General features: G+C 37.0%; 1 protein-coding gene across 4 annotated transcripts in view; it reads right to left on the minus strand.

Moving 5' to 3' along the window:
• The window catches only part of TTC7B (tetratricopeptide repeat domain 7B), a 149,946-nt gene that overhangs the window by 82,028 nt on the left and 47,844 nt on the right, over positions 1–20,074 (minus strand). For all 4 annotated transcript variants that reach the window (XM_076345269.1, XM_076345268.1, XM_076345271.1 and 1 more), the window contains 4 exons: positions 14,987–15,065; positions 12,484–12,656; positions 7,827–7,890; positions 2,345–2,482 (listed from right to left, as the gene is read on the minus strand). In XM_076345269.1, coding sequence (XP_076201384.1) covers positions 2,345–2,482; positions 7,827–7,890; positions 12,484–12,656; positions 14,987–15,065 — 454 coding nt within the window. The remainder of the gene's footprint in view (positions 1–2,344; positions 2,483–7,826; positions 7,891–12,483; positions 12,657–14,986; positions 15,066–20,074) is intronic.

Here is a 20,074-nt window from a genome sequence, read left to right on the forward strand (position 1 = left end):
TGTTTTCCGCTGTGCTTTGAATGACAAGAACTGGAACAAATGAGACGTTCTAACCATTTCCTGATAAGCTCCTGCTGCAGCTGTATATCTAGAGTATCTGTATGCTAAAATAAGTATTGTCTATTACATCAGGTCTTCATAAGATCTTTTTTTTCATGTTCAGAATAGTTAGTTCGAGGACATATAATAAATACATTTTAATTATTCTGTATTGAAAAATATTTTTCAAACGTAAGAATTATTTTTATTTTTCAAAGAGAACATTTCAAAAGAATATACATACAATTTTGATGGAATATAACTACAAAGATGCTAGACCCAGATTAAAAAAGAACAAGAAAAGACCTTAAAACAAGCCTTAGGTAGACTTCAGGTGTCAAAGTCCAAGGCAGTGACTAAAAACCCTCAACTAAGAAGCTGGTCAAACATGGAGGTTCTTTAACTTTCCAGATACTCGTGGTTCTGCTTTTGTCTGTAACCAAGATCATCACCAGCACAAGCAACTTCTAAAAGGCACTGAAATCCAAGATCTAAGTCAAGTTAAAACATCTTCCATTAGTTAGAACATTCAACTGTGCTCAAAACACAGCAGGAAAAGGAACAGGCAGTGGCACTCGTCTGTCAGCTACATGGGCTAAACCAATCACACAAGCAGTGAGGGAAGCAAGCTCTATGCTCTTCTCCATGTGAGGGGACTATAAGACTTTTCTGGTACCCTTCAGGGTAATGTCCTAGACTTCAGGATACGTGCCTAAGAACACAGATACATCTAGCTTTCTTGGTGAAGCCAAAAAACTATTAAGAAAGGCAAGAAGAATTGCAAACAAGAAGCTGCGTCTATTGTGACATAAATACTACCCAAAGTCTCCCAAAGGAGACAGTGGAGGAATCCCAGGAACCTGTGATGTTCCCATTAATAGAATGGTTGTTTAACATTTAAAAAAAGACAAAAACCCCACAACAAACCCCCACCACAACACCACAGACAAAATAAAAGAATCAGAACTGGACACCACGGTTATACTACTCCTGGCTAGTTGCTAGGCTAGTACATGAAAAGGAAAGGTTGCCAGCTGCTTAAAGAAAAAATAAATCAGAGTTACCTTTTCAAGGTTTTTTTTGTTTTTTTTTTTTACAATACTTGTCGATGTCTATCCTTTAAAAAGTTCTAGACTAAAATATATGGAGGCTCATCTCTTGCAGCTTTGATGCAATCGCCTAAAACTCCATGAAGGTGATAGTGTCTGTAGTGGCAAGTAAATGGAAATATTACTGATTAGATTATGTTGTAGGGTAACAGTCCCGTATGAGCTTTCATAATCCTTCATTTTATGAAAGACTTTTTATTGTACCGATTAAAACTGACTTTGTATGCCGAACTTGCAGCTATGAAGTACTTTCAAGAAGAAGAATACCCAAATTCAGAGCTTAACATCGCAGGAGATGCAGATTAAAGGGTGACTATCAACATATACCAGAGAAGAACTGGGGTATTTTTTTCATTTTTATCTTAATAAAAGTCCTCTATTATGGTAGAGAGAAACCATTCCTCAGCAAATTAATCCCTGGATATGCCTTCCTACCACACATGCTGAAGTGTTCCTTCTGGATACCAATAATTAATCATGGTCAGCAACAGTATCCTGCTGCTGGGTGAGCTCTGTTTTGAGCAGCAGAAAGATCTGTTCTGCCCAGTGAGCTGTAGATGTTTCTCAGGTATAAAACTGTTAATGATACTTGAAAATTTCCTGAAGAAGTAAGTCGCCACAATCTAACAAAACACATGCAAGTTGCATAATCAAACACGAGACATTTGAGACAGAGAATGCACTTTCCTACAGACCTGCAAAAGTAATACATTTCCATTTTATTAACTTCAAAGCCATTTTACAAACTACAAGGACTTTGGAGCACTCCAAATATTATGAGGTGTAAAAGAAAGTTTTCTTTTGAAATAAAACATCACAAATCCTTTCTCTAGGTATTTATATCTATCACTTATATCCACAACAGCTTTTATCTTTTGCTGTTCCTTCCTGCTGCCTCCATTTAATGTGTATCCTTTTAAGCAGATCCATGCCTCCCCACCTAAAAACCACGTGAATTGCTGTGCCACTCAATATTTATCACATCTTTCACACAATTGCGGTGCTTGACCACCTCAAGTCACTTGTATAAACTTTGACAGTAAACTTTTTGAGGTGGAAACTACCTACTGTATTTATACAGTAGTCAGAATGACAGTGTCCTATATTTGTTTAGCCCTTAAGTACTACCACAATTAACATGATTAACAGAAATAAGCAATGAAGACACAGTTGAATATTCACTATTATCGACAAACCTCTGAGAGCATTTCATATTGGCCTCTTCTTCCCAAGGCTATAGTAAGTAAATCGTAGACCACAGATGCACTTTGCAAACTGATGATACGATCATTTTTGTGTTCTGGTATTCTGCTCAGTACAGCATCACGGTTAGCCTGAAACGTATCATGAAAAAAGAAACAAAGTCATCCATTGTGATCCAGCCTATATTTTTGCTCAAGTAACTACTGTTCTATTCAGACTGACAGTCAGCAGTTGATACAGGTGATACCGAGAGATAGTATCTGCTACTGATTTATAGATAGCAAGAATCACCAATTTTATACATTAGTGGAAAGATTTATGTTTCTATATATAGAATATTCTATATTCTATTTTTAATTACTTGATTCTAATAACATAAATTAGGTGATGTATTTAAAATTATTGAAGAGTTCTCAGAAACCAAATAAGGTGTTTTTTTTAAATATAATGCATATTCATCTTTTAAAATTTATTTTAAAGTAACATATTAAGAAGGATCTTCAAATCTTCTATTCCATCTTTTGTAAAATAAGGCAATCAATTTCTTTTCGCTTCATAACATTATGACACTATCCTCTCACTTGTGAGTGGTAACCTGCCCAGGATAACCACACAATCACCTTCACGAGTTACTAGTGAGAAGCGAAAACTGTCCCTGGTTATGAGCAAACGTTTGGAATCAGGCCATGTTTGCTGTAAGGCTTTGTACTTTCAATCCTATTTTGTGAAAGGCACATTGCAAACCTAATTAATTAAACTTTAACCTTAATTAAACTTTTCCTTTCGAGAAGGAAGAAAGCTGAGCTAGAACTGGATTAAATGAATTGACCATGTTCACAGAGAAATCCTGTTAAAGAGCAAAGGATAAAATTCAGGTCTCCCAGTAGCTAAGACTACTTATATACAACTACCCAGTACTTCTCCCACTATACCATCAAGCCTCTGAAAATACCTTATCTTGATATCTTATCTATTTCTAGACTTCTTGATGTTTAATATTTCCATTGGTACAAATGCTAGTATATCTGGTAGTTTGAAGTCAGAAGTTAAAGATCCTTCTTGCTCTTCCTCCCCCCCTTTTCTTTTTTTTTTAATTACACAGGGCATGGCCCCCTTAATACATTTAAATACACTAAATTTTAATGGGCAGCTTATTTCCCCCTTTTTCAGAGGGGAGGAATGACACAAATTAAAAGCTAATAAATTGTTTCTCTGCTTTAACAGGATAACATTTTAAGCTCTGAACATACTCAATACATCTTTAAAATCAGAATAATTAAATACTGAAAGAAATTTTCAGAGAGATACATGGAGCGTAAAATGCACAGACATTTCAGGAATTATTATTCCTGAAAATATTATTATTATTATTAATATATATAATAATTATATATTATTCAACTGAATAATCCACAGCTTGGTTTGAAAACACACACCCCCGCACACGCACCCCAAAACAGACATTTTGCTTTCTTTTGATCAAGAAGTCTTTGGCTTTTCCTTTCCATACTGCATAAATATTTAGTCAGCTTCAAGAACTTCTTCCTAACTCCACATTTAATTGTTTGACTCAATTCCTTGCAAGTACAGAACAAGCTATGAACTAGCACTTCTTGTGAAAAAATGGCTGACAACGCCAAAGCAGTATTATAGGAGAGGATGCCTTGTAAGTATTAAAGATATCTTATATATTTGAACAATCATTTTCTGCATAATTATAAAACAGAATGTACGTACAAACTTAAGTGCTCAGTGTTTCAGAACCGCCATGGTCTTAGACACAATAAAGTGACAATTAGTTAAGCTGCAACGTGTCAACTGGCCACACTTACCCTATACACACTTTAAGCCTGAGGCAAATGCGAGCAGTATAACTTAGTTCACCCACAGTGGAAGAAAGGATATGCTCAGACATTTTACCATCAGCTAAGAATAACACGTAAGGCTGAGCCCAGGAGGCGGTGATCAGTGGAATGAAGTGTAGTTGGAGGCCAGTAACTAGCAGTGTACCCCAGAGATTGATACTGGGCCTGATCCTGTTCAAAATCTTCATTAATGATCTGGATGATGGGGCAGAGTGTACCCTCAGCAAGTTTGCTGATGATACAGAACTAGGAGGAGGAACTGAGATGCCAAAGGGCTGGGCTGCCATCCGGAAGGACCTCAACAGGCTAGAGGAATGAGCTGACAGGAACCTCATCAAAGGCCTCCTCAAAGACTTGGAAGTGCAAAGTCCTGCACCTGGGAAGAAACAACCCCAGGCACCAGTCAGTACATGCTGGGGGTCAGCCAGCTGGAAAGCAGCTTGGCAGAAAAGGACCTGGGGGTCCTGGTGGACAACAAGTTGAACAGGAGCCAGCAATGTGCCCTTGCTGCAAAGAAGACTAGTGGTATCCTGGGCTGCATGAGTAGGAGTGTTGCCAGCAGGTCGAGGGAGACAATCATTCCCCTCTATTCAGCACTGGTGAGGCCACACTTGGAGTACTGGGTCCAGTTCTGAGCTCCCCAGTACAAGAGAGAAATGGAGCTACTGGACACAGTCCAACAAACGACCACCAGGATGAATAAGGGACTGGAGTATCTCTTCTATGAGGAAAGGCTGAGAGAGCTGGGACTCTTCAGCCTGGAAAAGAGCATGCTCAGGGGGGAACCTTAGCAATGTGTACAAATACCTGAAGGGAGAGTACAAAGAAGAGGGAGCCAGCCTCTTTTCAGTGGTGCCCAGTGACAGGATCAGAGGTAATGGGCACAAACTGAAACACAGGAGGTTCCCTCTGAACATCAAGAAACAATTTTTTGCTGTGAGGGTGACCGAGCACTGGCACAGGTTGCCCAGGAACATTGTGGAGTCTCCCTCCTTGGAGATATTCAAAAAGTGTCTGGACACAGATACAGCCTGCTCCAGGTGGCCCTGCTTGAGCAGGGAGGTTTGACAAAATGACCTCCAGAGGTCCCTTCCAACCTCAATCATTCTGTGATTCTGTTACTACAGCTCAGCTGACATGCAGCAACATGTACACGCACTGTAATGTGAAGATGTCAGTCCTTCAGCTCCCACCTTTCTACTCATTCCTGTGTAGATAAGGAAAGGCTGGTCTATCCTTCGCTAACAGCTAAACTACAAGGACATCTTACAGTAAGAGTGATGGCAGAGTTGCAGCTGACTTTCCTCATTATGCATGACAATACATGCAGCAGTCATGTGGCTAAAAGAGACATTTTGTACTCTGAAATGTACCTATAAGAAAATTAGAACACTTGAAAAGCACAGAACTATCTTTCCCAGAGCATTTCTTTCATAAATATTACAATTTAAATCTTACTCAAAGCATCCTTTCTGAATTCAGAAATTAAGGGAACTCAAGGTGACACAAATGTAGCATTTGTAATCCACTAGCAAGATTCTATTTTCTGGATATATGTTGCACTAGATGTAATCCAAATAAGAAGTTATGATGTTAGAGTGCACTACTTCGCTGAAACTAGCAGTATGATTTAGGGCTTATATATACACACAGTGATTTGATTACTTTTACTTACACAAAATGCTACTTATATGTCAGATCCTCATTCTGTTTTCCAATATTTACTTGAATAAATTCTTGAAGGACAGGTCTTGACACCTTATCTGTGTTTTTATTAATTCACAGGCAATGCAAGGAAGGGATCATACTACTTTAATAACACAATACCATCTCAAAACACCAATGATTACTCAATCTTCTGTAACTGTTCTTATTTCTTTCCCAAACACTAGTTTCAAAATCATAAATCACATACTACTTCATAACTACTACAGCTAGAAAGTTAGCATGCTGAAGTAAGAGCTCTCAACTCTCAGAAACATAAGTTTGTAGTGATGAAAATTTTTATGCTCAATCTTCCCCTTCTCCCCCTCCAAAACTAATTTGAACAAACGGCTTAGCCAAAGTAAGTCAATCATGTGAAAGATTTTATACTCCCCCGAAACAAACTCTTTTGCCTCAGATAACCTGCAATAATTACTTATAAAGAAAAAAAATATTGAAAGCTTGCCAAGGGTATATGCTCTACAGTGACAAGCATTTGATATAATTAGGCAGATCTAATTCACAAAGGAAAAGCTATAAGTAACCTGAAAGGAGACTTAACAGGGCAGTACTTTAATTTGTTTTTTGGCTTCTTAATGCTGATATGCAAGGAAGTACACATGCAAATACAGTAATCAGTAGTCAGATCCTGCAGAACTGGGACTGCTTCCACTTCACACCATGACCATAGTTCACATCAGAATTCTGTATATGGCCATGAACTGCTCAGGCACCTTACAGAGGCACAGACGGCCCCTTTCAGTGGGAAGTACATACTGCAGTAAAACCAACACATGATATATGGAAATGTTTGCTCAGTCTAGTTTTCTGGTGACAGATTGTGTCAGGAACATTGCAAGGCAGATCACTAGGAATGAGGAAAGTAGTTTGCACTACAACGTACGTGTTTGCCACTTTAAAATGGTTCAAATAGGACAATGTTCACTAAAATGTTCTGATCCTATTTAACCGTATCAAAACAGAAATTATGCCAGAGCATGAAAGCGTTGAATCACCTGTAGAACTTAACAGACTAAGTCTCATGGATGTGCAGTGAGACAGACTACTATATGATGCCTGAGATTCTAGAGGTTCCACCCCTCCAATTAGAACTTAACAGACTAAGTCTCATGGATGTGCAGTGAGACAGACTACTATATGATGCCTGAGATTCTAGAGGTTCCACCCCTCCAATTAGGAAAACAGCAAAAATTCCAGCTTCAGCTTTTCATTTCTGCCATTTGAGAACATATAACTGACCTGGTATGAGAATGTCAGTACGTGGCAGTTGATAGATGACTTGTAAAATCATACTAGAGAAAAATACGAAAGGCTGATAAAAGGCACAAGTAGGCCATTGAAAGGAATCACCTATTGAGGAAATGAGGACATTAAAAAAAAAAATCCTGTAGCAAAGGCTGAATGCCAATGTCATTAAAAATAATTTACAAATTTGAGTGACATCTGAAGTTTAATGCACAATGGAAAATACTTTTTGGCTATGTTTATTGTGCTCATCTAGTAGTCTTTGATTTGGTTTTTACAACAAAAATAACTTACATTTTGAGTCTGTCTGAATGGCAACCAGCTGGTGTAACAGTGGTTCATACTGTAAGTGATGCCAAATGAAAGACCTGGCTTTGTGTTCACCTGCCTATGGTTAGAAGGAGGCTGAGTTCAGCCACTCTAAACGAGAAGAACTCCTATTCATAACACTTGCAGACCTCATCTTGCTGGCTCAGAGGAACAGAAGCTTGAGTTTCAGAAGTAACTGCCTGCTTTCCTAACGGAGAATAAAACACAAGTCATAAAGTAAGGTATGACAAAAAAAGTTCTATTTTCATTTAAAAAAAAACAAGGAAAACGCACACATACAGCACACGCACATTTACTCTATTTTACCTACCATAGATTCACTAATAAGCAGCAACAATAAGGCTTCTTCTGTATTTTCTTGAGGACAAAAGATGCTGTTCAAAACAAGAATTTAATTATTTAAGCAGAAGACATTACTTTTAGGAGTAGCTTACACAAATACAGTAAGAGTACTTTAAAAACTGGAAAATTTCCAGAGAAGAGAATAGAAAGTAACTTGCATAGAAAAAACGATTGGTTAAAATGCGTTTCTTTGCAATGCTCTAAATTTGCATTTCAGAAAAGTTGACCAAACACAATAAGAGAACAAAATCACCACAGCTGTCAGAGTTGAACACATTCAAATATCCCAAAATGGCACATAATTTGACAACTGTAAAAACTGTACCCATAGTTTAACTAGCCTCTGGCACCTAATCTATCTGAGCTGAATCTACATCACTGATTCAAAGGTCGGCAACAAGAAACTCTCTCACAAGAACAAGGTAACTTTTGTATTTTAGGCAATATGTGAATAAATACTTCTATTAGTCTTTCATCAGATATGATTAAGAATTGTTTTTCCGATGCATTCAATAGCTGTGAATAGTTTTAAACAGAGCCATGGCAATCTCTGCCTCCTTGCCACAACCACTGTTACTTCCCAGCACTTAAAATATTTGTTTTTAATGATGTACACTTCCTTATGACTTAATACTGAAGGTTTGCACAGGACTAGTTTGCAAACTTTACTGCTTTCTCTGAACACTGGATGCTTTCTGAACACTTTTCTGTGCTGGCAGACAGAAAACAGTAATCCGCATTGGGTACATGACTGGTAGGAATTCAGTCAGTCAGTCAGTCAGTCAGTCACTCATTCATTCATTCTCTCTCTCTGTCGTCCCCCTCCACACACACACAGTGACTGTGTTTTAACTCTCCAGATTTCTTTCTCTAAACTGTTTCTGAATTAGCACAAGTACTATTTCCTGTTTCCAGACCAACAGTTCCACAGTTAACTGTTTAAATGTAGAAAATAATTTATTTTTGTTAATAAGCAATTCCTATACCCCAAGGGTGCTTAAACTACAATAAATTACAGATGGGAAACTAAACTTGTCTGAGATTAAAACACCTTTTGGGTTTTTTTAAATGCATTAGAAATTTAAGCAGTAATTAAATGCCTGAAAGGTAATGGAAACTTAAAACACATCTGAACTCCAGGCAGTTTGACAGCAAGATTGTGAATGTACTGTGGTAATACACAGCAGCTAAGACCCCAGGGCAGTTGTTTTGTTGTTGGATTTTTATTTTTTAATCAGTGCAAGTTGCTCACAAGTCTTTGAAGAGTATTCTAAGTCTTAGAAGACATTTTTCAAAACACAGTTACTCATGAATAAGAACCACCCAGGACAGGGAACGAGCAGTGAAGAGGAAGCATCAGAGAGCTCCCCATTTACCTATCCAGTCTTCAATGCAGAATTTAGCAACCTGGAAGTAGATTTAACCTGACCGACCGGCAATGGTTCCCAGAAAGCACAGTAACGATTGGAAATAGTTGCTGGAGAAATTACTTTCTCGGAGAAAAAAGGGAAGTTGCCCCAAAGAGAACTACTAAAATGTCACTTATCAAAATGAAAGCAAACATTATTTTCTCCTACAACTTTGAATGTATTTTGGTAAATAAGTTGATGATTGTCTCAAGAAGTGAAGATCCACTTTATGCAGAAATTACTGGGAAATTCCTTTGACTTGTGTATGCAAAAAGCTCAATTTAGTTGACTGAACTCAGACATTTTCTGTGTCTTCTGACAGATGCAGGCATAGGAGTAAAGTAATTCCAAGGTAACAGGGCCAAGCAAAAGAAGCAACTGGAAGTATGAAATGGCTACCAACCAAACGCAAACCAAGAAGTTTAACACTTCTTCAACTGAGGATAAAGAAAACTGAAGAGGCAGTAACACAGAGATCTACAAAATCATACATGGTATTAGCCAAATCACATTCACCATCCTCAAAAGAACACAGTACACTTACTTAATATATCAGGCAGCATATTTAGAATAAAACAGTGCATCTCAGACTCAAACAGTGTTGGTTGTCAGATGAATACCTAGGAAGAAGTTTCCTACATGTCTGTCTTGCTATTCGTTGTCTTAGGTACTTGCTTTCAATCACTGCTGGAGATGAGATACTTGGCTAGACACGTTTTATCTGATCTGGTGTTAATCACTCTGATGTGACAAAAGAAAAGGACTTAATTACATGCTCTGTTGAAATTGTGGAACTCCTCACTTACATGTCCCAAGAACAAGAAAATTACACTGAACAAAGCCCCACTTCTGCCAGGAGGCATGTTTCTACAAAAGGATGAGATGAGAATGAAGAACATAAGTTTGAAAGACTGAGCCTGAGAAACCTGCTGTAAATATTCTGGGTCAAGGAAGGAAAATTTGCTAGGAATCTTTGAAAATAAAGGCCATTCTGCTTGTTAGTAGTAATGACACCATAATTTTGTGGGCTTGCTGCTGCATAAAGTATTCATTAATGGAAATCTGCAATAAATGCAGCTAAACAACTCAAATGCCTGCAGCGTGACAGTATTTTAGGTTACAATATAAAGATACTGTGAACACTAAAACAAAACATCTCTTCAGAATTTAAGGTAGGACTACTTCTATAAGCAATCTACCATAGAAGCAGACTCTTGCATGTAGCAAGGTCACATTATGGAAAAAAGCTTTCATATTAACTAATAAGGCATATATACTGTACGAGAGGAACAGACTGTTCTTTAAGATTTGCTGTGTGAAAACAAGTAGTTTGAATGAGAAAATGTGTGACACTGCATAAAAGAGATTTCCTTGTGTTTGGGCAATAAATGCATACTTTATAAGTGCAGTGATCAAGCTGTATCCACAAACCAGGTACTTCCTTTTTACCAAAATGGTTGCCTGCATGTACAGTTTGTTAATTATGTACTTGCAGAGAAACATAGTAGTTGTTCTGGCAAACTGAATGTTCAACTCTATGCCTGCATCCTTTCCTAAAGCTCAAAAGACTGCTTTTTAATGACTTCACATCCTAGACATAGTCAGACAAGACTGAAATTAAAAAACTCACAATGCCTGGGTTTTAATCCTACAGCTGGACAACAATATTAAAAAAAACATAGTAATAATAAATTCTGTGGAGAAAAAGGGTCAAAAATTTAAAATGGAACAGATGACAGTCTCCTCAAAGGAGTCCCAGATCACACCGATTTCACAGAATCACAGAATAGTTGAGGTTGGAAGGGGTGTCTGGGGATCGTCTAGTACAGCCCCTCCACTCAAAGCAGGGTCAACTGGCAGGTTGCTCAGGACCACGTCCAGTTGGATTTTTAATATCTCCAGTGATATTCTCCAGACTCCACAACATCTTCTGTAAAACTTTTTTCTTAAGTTTACATGGAATTTCAATCTTCTCCATCTGCATTACTTAGTACTGTCCTACTATGGCAAATCACAATCTTGGCTAGATCATTATCTCCACTGCTACAATCTATTTCTCAGTTCTCTAGCTCACAGTGCTTTCCAGCATGTATCAAAACAAGCAAGCAATAGTTGTTGACTATATTAAATACATATATACAAAATACAAGAACCCACAAGGACTTGCATGTAGAATACAAGCAGAGCAGTGCAAAGGTTGCAGATTATGTAAAACAAGCATGCAACAAAGTTTCATCACATCAAACTTAGTATCGATGAAATAAAAAATAAATTTAAAAAGACAGTATCAAAGAGTTAAGATTTCACTAGTACGCTTTGACACAAGCACATTACTGTCAGGCAGTAAGCTACACCCAAGGACTGTAATAAAGTGCAAAATTTTGTCAATATATATTTTTGGCACTGTCAGAGTGTGTCTAAGGAAAACAATTTTACCTTAGAAACCATTTTTCATTTGATCAGATACAAAAAAACAACAAGCTATTAACTTTTAGGAAAAAGTTCAAATTCAAGGAAATGGGTATCTACTTTTAATACTAATACTAATGGTGATGGATTTTGAAAAAACCCCACACATTTTCAAGAAGGAAAAGAAACACACCAAAGCTACTCTAGAATTAACCATGGGATACGTTACACAAAAATGATCCATAGCATACCACTTATCTGAATCAGTGAAAGAATAAAACTCAACAAAAAGGTGGCATCACAGAGAAATGCCAAAACTAACCTATGAAGATTAAAAGGTAGCTGCCTTGGGAAATAAACTACCTTTGAAACTGCTAGATATGTTTTGGGTTTTTTTAATAATGTTTCAGGGATGAATTTGAATCTCCATATTGCTAACTCTTTCCTTTCTATGATAAGGCAGAATAGAGGTCTAGAAACAGCACACAACTTTTAAAACTTTTCTTTTTGTATCCCAGGTATAATATGGGATATTAACTCTACCATATACCACAGTATATATATAAAAAATATTTTGAGAATTGAGAACAAAAGGTCTCATACATACAGTGCAAACTTCTGCTTGGAGAAGCATGTTGCTTCCCTAGTTCTCTTCAGGGAAAATATATATACGCACACAGCATGGGAAACATTCCCATTCACATTGCCCAATTCCTTATACATTTTCAACAATATAAACTAAATTACCCAGTGCACTGGGTAACAATTGCAATTATAGAAACAAGAGAGGTATAAACTCAGTCATACTTTTCTCCAGTGTATACCCGCGGTCTTCTGCTGAGTGCGTAATTCTTAGTATTTGAACCTTTTCGAAGTGGATCATCTAGGGGTGATTGGTGAGGAGGATCTTCCAGTGGATTCCAATAACTCTGTTCACACATGCCTCGTAACAAAATTTCAGCGAGTTGTCTTGCTATTGTCTGTAAAAGTGAAAGATAGAATAGACTATTTCAGTTGGAAGGGACCTACAATGATCATCTAGTCCAACTGCCTGACCAATTCAGGGCTGACCAAAAGTTAAAGCATGTTGTTAAGGGCATTGTCCAAATGCCTCTTAAACACTGACAGGCTTGGGGCATAGACCGCCTCTCTAGGAAGCCTGTTCCAGGGTTTGACCACCCTCTCAGTAAAGATAAGTGTTTTCCTTAGAAATGCTGAATGCAAAATCTTCAAAAAGACTTGGATTATTTCTAATGAAGACAATTCATGTAGAATATATTTTCTGTTATTTTAAAACATCCAAAAAAACAGGCATACTGCTGTTTGAAAGGTACAAGTACTCAGTTCAATTCTCTAAACACAAAGAAAAAAAAAAGGCAATAACAAACAATTTTTCAATTTTATCAGTTAAATCCAGATACTTCTGAAGTATCAACAACATCAACTGTTGCTCCTCAGTGTGGAGCACATTCAGGTATATTTTCAGATGTTTGTGCCCAATAACCTCTACTGCCTCTCCAGGCCTGGAGCAGATGTTTCCGTAGGAGACACCACAGTGCAGTAGATGTCCACGCTGCAGCCTGCTGAGCAGACCATGGTGGAGCAGGCTGATATTCCCTGAAGGAACTGGAGCCCAAGGGAGGGACCCCAGGCTGGAGCAGGGGAAAAGTGTGAGGAGCAAGGAGCAGCAGAGAGGGACTGTTATGGACCCACCACAACCCTCCACACCCCCCATGCACCACTCAGGGAGTGGGAGGGTAGGGAGAGGAGGTAGAAGAGTCAGGAATGAAGGCTTGAAGTTGAACCTGAGGAAAGGGGGTGAGGGGAAGGTGTTTTAGTTTTTGTCTTTGTTTCTCACCATCCCACTATCTTTTAATTGACAATAAATTAGTTTCCCCCAAGTCAAGTCTGGTTTGCCCATGACAGTAACTGGTAAGCAAACGCCCTGTCTTTACCTTGACCCACAAGCTTTTCCATCTTATTTTCTCCCCATCATGTTAAGGAAGGGGAGTGAGATAGCAGCTGGGTGAGCATCTGGCAGCCAGCCAAGGTCAACCTACCACAGCCAGCTATAGTCCAAACCCCGACTGATTGGAGCTTCTGACAACTTGTACTTGAAGGTGCTGGTGTTTGCTACTGTTGGTAAGGCTCAGCAAGAGTGAAACGAGGTTGTAGATCACCATGAAAAAGTTTATTTTGACCAACTATTCTTGGCACCATATATTTAAGTGTAGAAATACTTACATAAATATTATTTAAGCAAATAATATTTATTTAAATCTTTGAAGTCATCCTATAATCCATAACTATCAGGTTAATCTCCTCTTTAATTTCTAATACATATGCATACAAGCTGCATGACTATATATCACAATGCTGAAAACTCAGAGATTAGTACCAGGGCAGCAGGAAGAAGGCAAGATCTACATTTGCATAAGAATTGGCAGTATTTCCCAGCAACAGATGTGTAATGCTTAAGCCACGGACAGCACCATATGATCTGCATCTTCCACCTTAATTCCTATACCATAAGAAGCCCTTCATCTTTTATTCTATTAAAGTTTGCAATATTATCCCTCTCCATTGAAAGTCTATTATTTAATAATTTTAATATCCTTACTAGGAATCAGTTATTAAATGAATTAAGAAACCAATTACCTTCCTTATTACTACTTTGGAAGTTTTAAAGGCCTAGTATTAGGAAACTAATCTAGGACATTTTGAAAATCATTACATCAGAGCAAAAGATATAAGCCTTGGCCCTTTATTATATAAAAGATGCAAAAAGATACATCACTCATTTGGTAAAGGTTTATTTTCTGACAACATAAATAACAAATCTTCATGATTTTGCTTTGATTATTTTCCTTTAAGAGGCTTTATCACAAAAATAAAGAAATGATAACTTGATAACTTCCAACTTAGTAGGACACACATAAAGACACTGCACTCTGTCCTCACTCCCATTACATTACAAAAAGATGAAACAACGCCCTTGTGAAACTATGGTAAGTCATAAATAGGGCAAGTGATTAAGGTTGAAAGTATGGTCAGTCAGAGACCAATCAGGTTTTAACCACAACCACAAATAGGAAAGAGAAATAGGGGAGAGACTGAGTATCAAACATTCCTTTTTATTTTAATAATTCACTTAAGCCAGGAAATGTAACCTTATAAAGTGGTGGATAACAGATCCTGATCAATATGCTGTGTATCTGATTATTTGTCTCTAACTCATCCGCTATATTTATGCTTTACTTGCTTACTAAAATTCAGATGCGGAATAGGAATGTGGTTTAATATAACTTACCATTCGCAGATTTTGTGTAGTTCTTGTTTCGACAGCTCTTAGTAACTCTCTAAATCTACCAACTCCTCTCGTCAAGTTCCTGTATATAAACATAGAATTTGACAGTATTCCAACTTGGATGTAGTAACACCTTAATATATTACTTGATAAAGTTGTTAAAATCCATGCTATCTTTTTTTTTCTGCATATCATCATTGCCTTTCTGTGAGATGTATGTGTAGATACACTTATATATATATATATATATATTTATTTTCATTCATCTGGGAACCCTACCACTGATTACTATAACAACATTCCCTGCCAGTTTATTGCAAAAAGAAACATTTTCATGATCAGTAGATAGCTCAAGAGAAAGCAAGGAAAAGTGTAAGAAGTGACCACCCCAAAAGGGGAAAAACCTGAAGTTTTTCTTGCTCCTACAATGGTTTTAGTTTTCAATTACATTAGGCTTTGAAGTATAAACTTTGAAAAAAAAAAATTTCCATTTTAGCTGCCTCTTGATACCTTAAAATAGGGAAATAAAAAAGGAGTAAATCTTGTAATCCTCAGTGAAAGTAATGAAAGCACAAACACAGCAAGGCTCACTGTGTGGCCAGAAGACGACTGGGGGATCAGTGTTCTGTTCTCAACTACATCTGGCTTTTGCTATGGCTTCTGCAACTCAGGTTTCTTCATCTATGCTTCTTCCATTTCTGCTGCCTAAACAGCTTTTGCAGAGAGATTCAAGACCCTCAGAGAGGAGGCATCATTCATACTAACAATTTTAGCAGATCTGAACTGTCTTCTCAAACAATAGATTATTTTGAATGGTCTTACAGCTTTATCTTTTTCTCATCACTGTATCAGTTATCTCAGCTTGTTTTTTATTGCACTTACAAGCAGTTGAGATATTTTATTTCATATTAATACAGTTCTTCTCTGAACTGGTGAAGGACTGGGTTAGCTTTTTGCTGAGCTGAACAACTGAATTCTGCAACCTCAACACATAACAGGACAGTCATTTCACACACTGTTTGTTTAGTTGTAAAACAAAATTAGTTGATCAAAAGCATGTTTTGTGTTAAATCATTGCTGTTATGTCATATAGTTGTATTATCTTAAGATGTGATTTTATGTGCAAGTTGCATAACATTTACCTAACACTGACTCAAAAGAGAAATGTTACATATCATGTAAGCTTTTCATAAGTAAAAGCACTACTGCACTGCGCTACAAAGCTGATGTTGAAATTGCCTTCCTTACTCTGATGCCTTTATTTACAAATATACTTAAAATACTGATCTTCTGCATTGCAACTTTGTACAAATTCAAAAAAGCCAGCATTTTTACACAGATACTTTCTTTAAATTTAGTTGCAGAACACCTGAAACCAGAGTCTTTGATGCAAGAGAGCTGGCTATAGAACTGTAGAACTCTTATCACTTTACCTAGAGACCTACTCATTTATTTTACTCTTCAGATTACATGACAGAGGTCATAGAATCATAGAATAGTCGTCTAGTCGTCTAGTCCAACCCCCAATCATGTCTATTCTGTTTTATATAATAAAGGATTATCAGCATATTTCAGAAACTTTAGTCTCCAGCACAGACAGACATCTTTCACTAGCACACGTTCACCTTCTAAAATACTTTTATATAAAAGCTCATTTAAAAAGAGCTAGCATTTCCAAATAACAAAACCTATATGAACAGGTTGAAAGTTATGTCAAAGTATGCTACCAGTTGGTTAAAAAGAAATAATCACCAGTCACACAAGAAATAATGATTTTTTGTAAAAAGTCCACGTTACAGCAGAGCTTGACCACAGAGTGACCTGTTAGTACATATTAAAGAAAACTAATCTTGCGTATACATCTAACATGGAAACAACTGCATGAAAGATTATATTTATTTATATATTTCACACAGACAGGCCTCTTAATAGCTAATGAATATTACACCAACTTCATATACTAATGAAGTAAGTACAGAAAGTCAGTAGGCCAAATTTTAAGAAAACCTTTGAACTCAATGGAAGCTGGATACCTTCAGCACCTTTGGAAAGCCAAAATACATACCATTCAGTAACACCACATGCCAAATATTTGAGAGCGCCAAAACCAGACCACTGGAATCCCAGCTTTAAGTTCTCTGCTCTGCTCTAAGTGTGTATTTCCTATAAATGGAGCTTTCTCTCAAGGACCGTATTGTAAAGTCACAGATGTGTCCTCATAACAAGATTTAAAAAAACAGACAGACAGACTTGCCAGAAAACTGAAATGTTCCCTGCAAAATTGTCAAGAAAGAGCAAGAACTTGTCAGCTTGAAACACTGATTTCCCAGTACAGATGAAACATATACTATGTAGTAGAACTTCAAATCACAATAATCTAAATCCTTATGAAATTTTAGGAATTAGCATTTTTTTCCATATGAAGTTTATGTTTTTTGACGTGTTACAAGAACAAAAAAAAAACTCTATGAAAAAGTATGCAACTTTTAAAATCCTTAAGAGCTTCATGACAGGTCATTGTTAGTTACCTATTACATTTTTATAAGCATCTGCAAGGGACTGAAACTTGTGACTGAAGTTCTACTGTATCATGGAAAAAGCAGTTAGATTGTACAAGAAAAAAAACCTTAAAATACAGAATTAGTTTTTGCTTCATAAAACATTTAACACTGATCCACTGCACAAGCGATCACAAACACAATACTGATTTGTCGAGCATCTTCTACATGAAGTATACTAAAAAAACCCAACACACTTCAAAACTACAATCTAAATCACCCAAAAATTGAGTTAAATGCTTTGAGAGGCAAATAATGAAGCAAAATATACCATGAACAATATGGTAGATCTCCACACTGCACTGCTTTTAGCAAAGTACATTTCCTGTATTTGTTAACAGTTTGTAACATTGGGGAGAAGAGGGTGGCGGCTATTCTGGCACACACTTTTCCTGCCTAGCCTAGGAAGCACACAACTTTTACCTGCTTTTCACTACGATGTGCCTTCATGTTAGCAGTTCCACCCATGCTGATCGAATGCCAGAGCAAAAGGGCAGGTTAACTTAGAAAACAACATCTCACAGTGTCTGTAAATGACTTTGAGATCCCTTCCATTCTCAAGGCAAGGAATTTTAAGGTACATTAACATGCACTCAGAGCTGACACATTTTCAGTCATTTCAGACGAGACAAAGACAGCCCACAGATAGACACTGCTAGTTACATATGTGTATGTTTATATGACTGCCGCCCATCAGAACATGCTGGAGCCAAGCCCTTTGAATTGCATCTTCCTAGTTTTTAAAGACCAATTAAGATGTTTACTGCTTTAAACCTTCAAGGAAAAAAAAAAAAACAAACTACTTTGACTCTTTAAGTAGCACTATACCAGTTAAAGACTGAGAACCAGGTACAATCTACTACTGAAAGTCTATACAGATTGATGCCCTTAGGGCTAATTTGCATCCTTCTGTCTACATAATTGCACCCTAAACCCCAACAATTTATGTTAGAACCTAATTAATTATTCTGATGCAAGATCAACTTTTATCCTCCTTTGAAAACTTCAGGCACCATTTCTGTTTAGAATAATGAAACTATTTTGACTGCATCTATGCAAAGGTGTTCACTCCTAAAGAGAGAGAGAGATCAATAACTGTAGATATGATACAAGGAAAGTGCAGGAAGAAAATTAAGGGGCAGTAAGGACAGACTTTCAATGCAGGATCAGAAGACCTGAATATAAGCATGTAGGCCAGCAACAGCAAACTTCTGGCACAAACATATTTGTCACCATCACCACCAAGAAGTCTCTTGGTTTTAAAAAGCATGTTTGGCATCAGACAACACAGTGCTTTGGCATTAGTGGTCCAGATAAACCTCACACCCCAGACAAATACTTCTTATCTTTGTGGTTTTAAACACACACACACACACAGTGTGAAAAGAATGAAACTGCTCAGTGAGAAGCAGTCTATATTTGAAAGATGTTAGGATAAAAAACCAAACACTATTCCTTATAACAAAGGGAATGAGATCTAATCACAATATACTCAAAACACGCTACAAAAGAAATGTTTTAAATTTAACCTCAGAAAGGTTGATAAGATTAATTTACTTTGTATTTACAGCATATTTTGATAACATCCTCTCCATTAGTGTGAGAAGAGCTTTGTTTGTCAGGCATTTCTCTTATGCTTATCAATTAAAACCCCCAAATATTTAGTCTAACACTGCTTTTTATAGATTAAACATGGAATTAGAATACATTTTTGCTTAGTGAGCTTAGACCAAACCTCACCTGCTCTGCAATTTGGTGGCTAAATTGTCAGTACTTCTCCCATTTAAGAGAGAAGAGTATATCCAGAGCCATGCCAGTGAACAGGCTAAGTTACTTATACTAGCCTAACTACTACCTCGTTGCTGAGGCTTACTAGATCTCATTTAAAAAATATTCATGTTTTAAAAGGAGAAAAACCAAGAACAATGAGATCTAGATTGTTTGATCGAAGTGATGAAACAGAAATTGCTTTTGGAATTGAGCCCACTTCCCAAATGCGTGTTCTCTCTCCTTCTCTCTCTTTTTCTCTCTATATTTATATACAGAAAAAGAAATGCAATGTTTTTAAACTCAATGGTACATTGTAGGTTTTAAAGTTTGGGTTCTTCTCCCAAGAATTCAAATAGCAAAGAAAAGAAAGGTATTTGTTCTAAAGGGAAGGATTAAGGGCAGGCAAAACTCTTGATGCGCATGCCAAGCAGAACAGCGGCATTTCAGTAACTTTGGTATGACTGACATGTTTACAAAAAACCATAACAATGATCTAAATCCATACACTCCAGCTATTAACTTTTGGCCGATTAAGAGTAATTTACACAGTATTAAGACCAGAAATTATTTTACATCAAATCAAGTTACTATAGCAAAAAGCAAGAAATGTGACAAATCAAGAGATTAACTCTTTAGCAGTAACAGATCATCCTAATACTGAGGCATGCCATTTCCCATACTAGAGCAATTGCTTTATATAGCCCTACAAAGATGAGTTTAAAAAAAAATAAAAATTAAAAAGGACTGAAATTCTATGGCTTTC

Source organism: Aptenodytes patagonicus, chromosome 7 (assembly GCF_965638725.1).
Source record: "Aptenodytes patagonicus chromosome 7, bAptPat1.pri.cur, whole genome shotgun sequence".
NCBI lineage: Eukaryota > Metazoa > Chordata > Aves > Sphenisciformes > Spheniscidae > Aptenodytes > Aptenodytes patagonicus.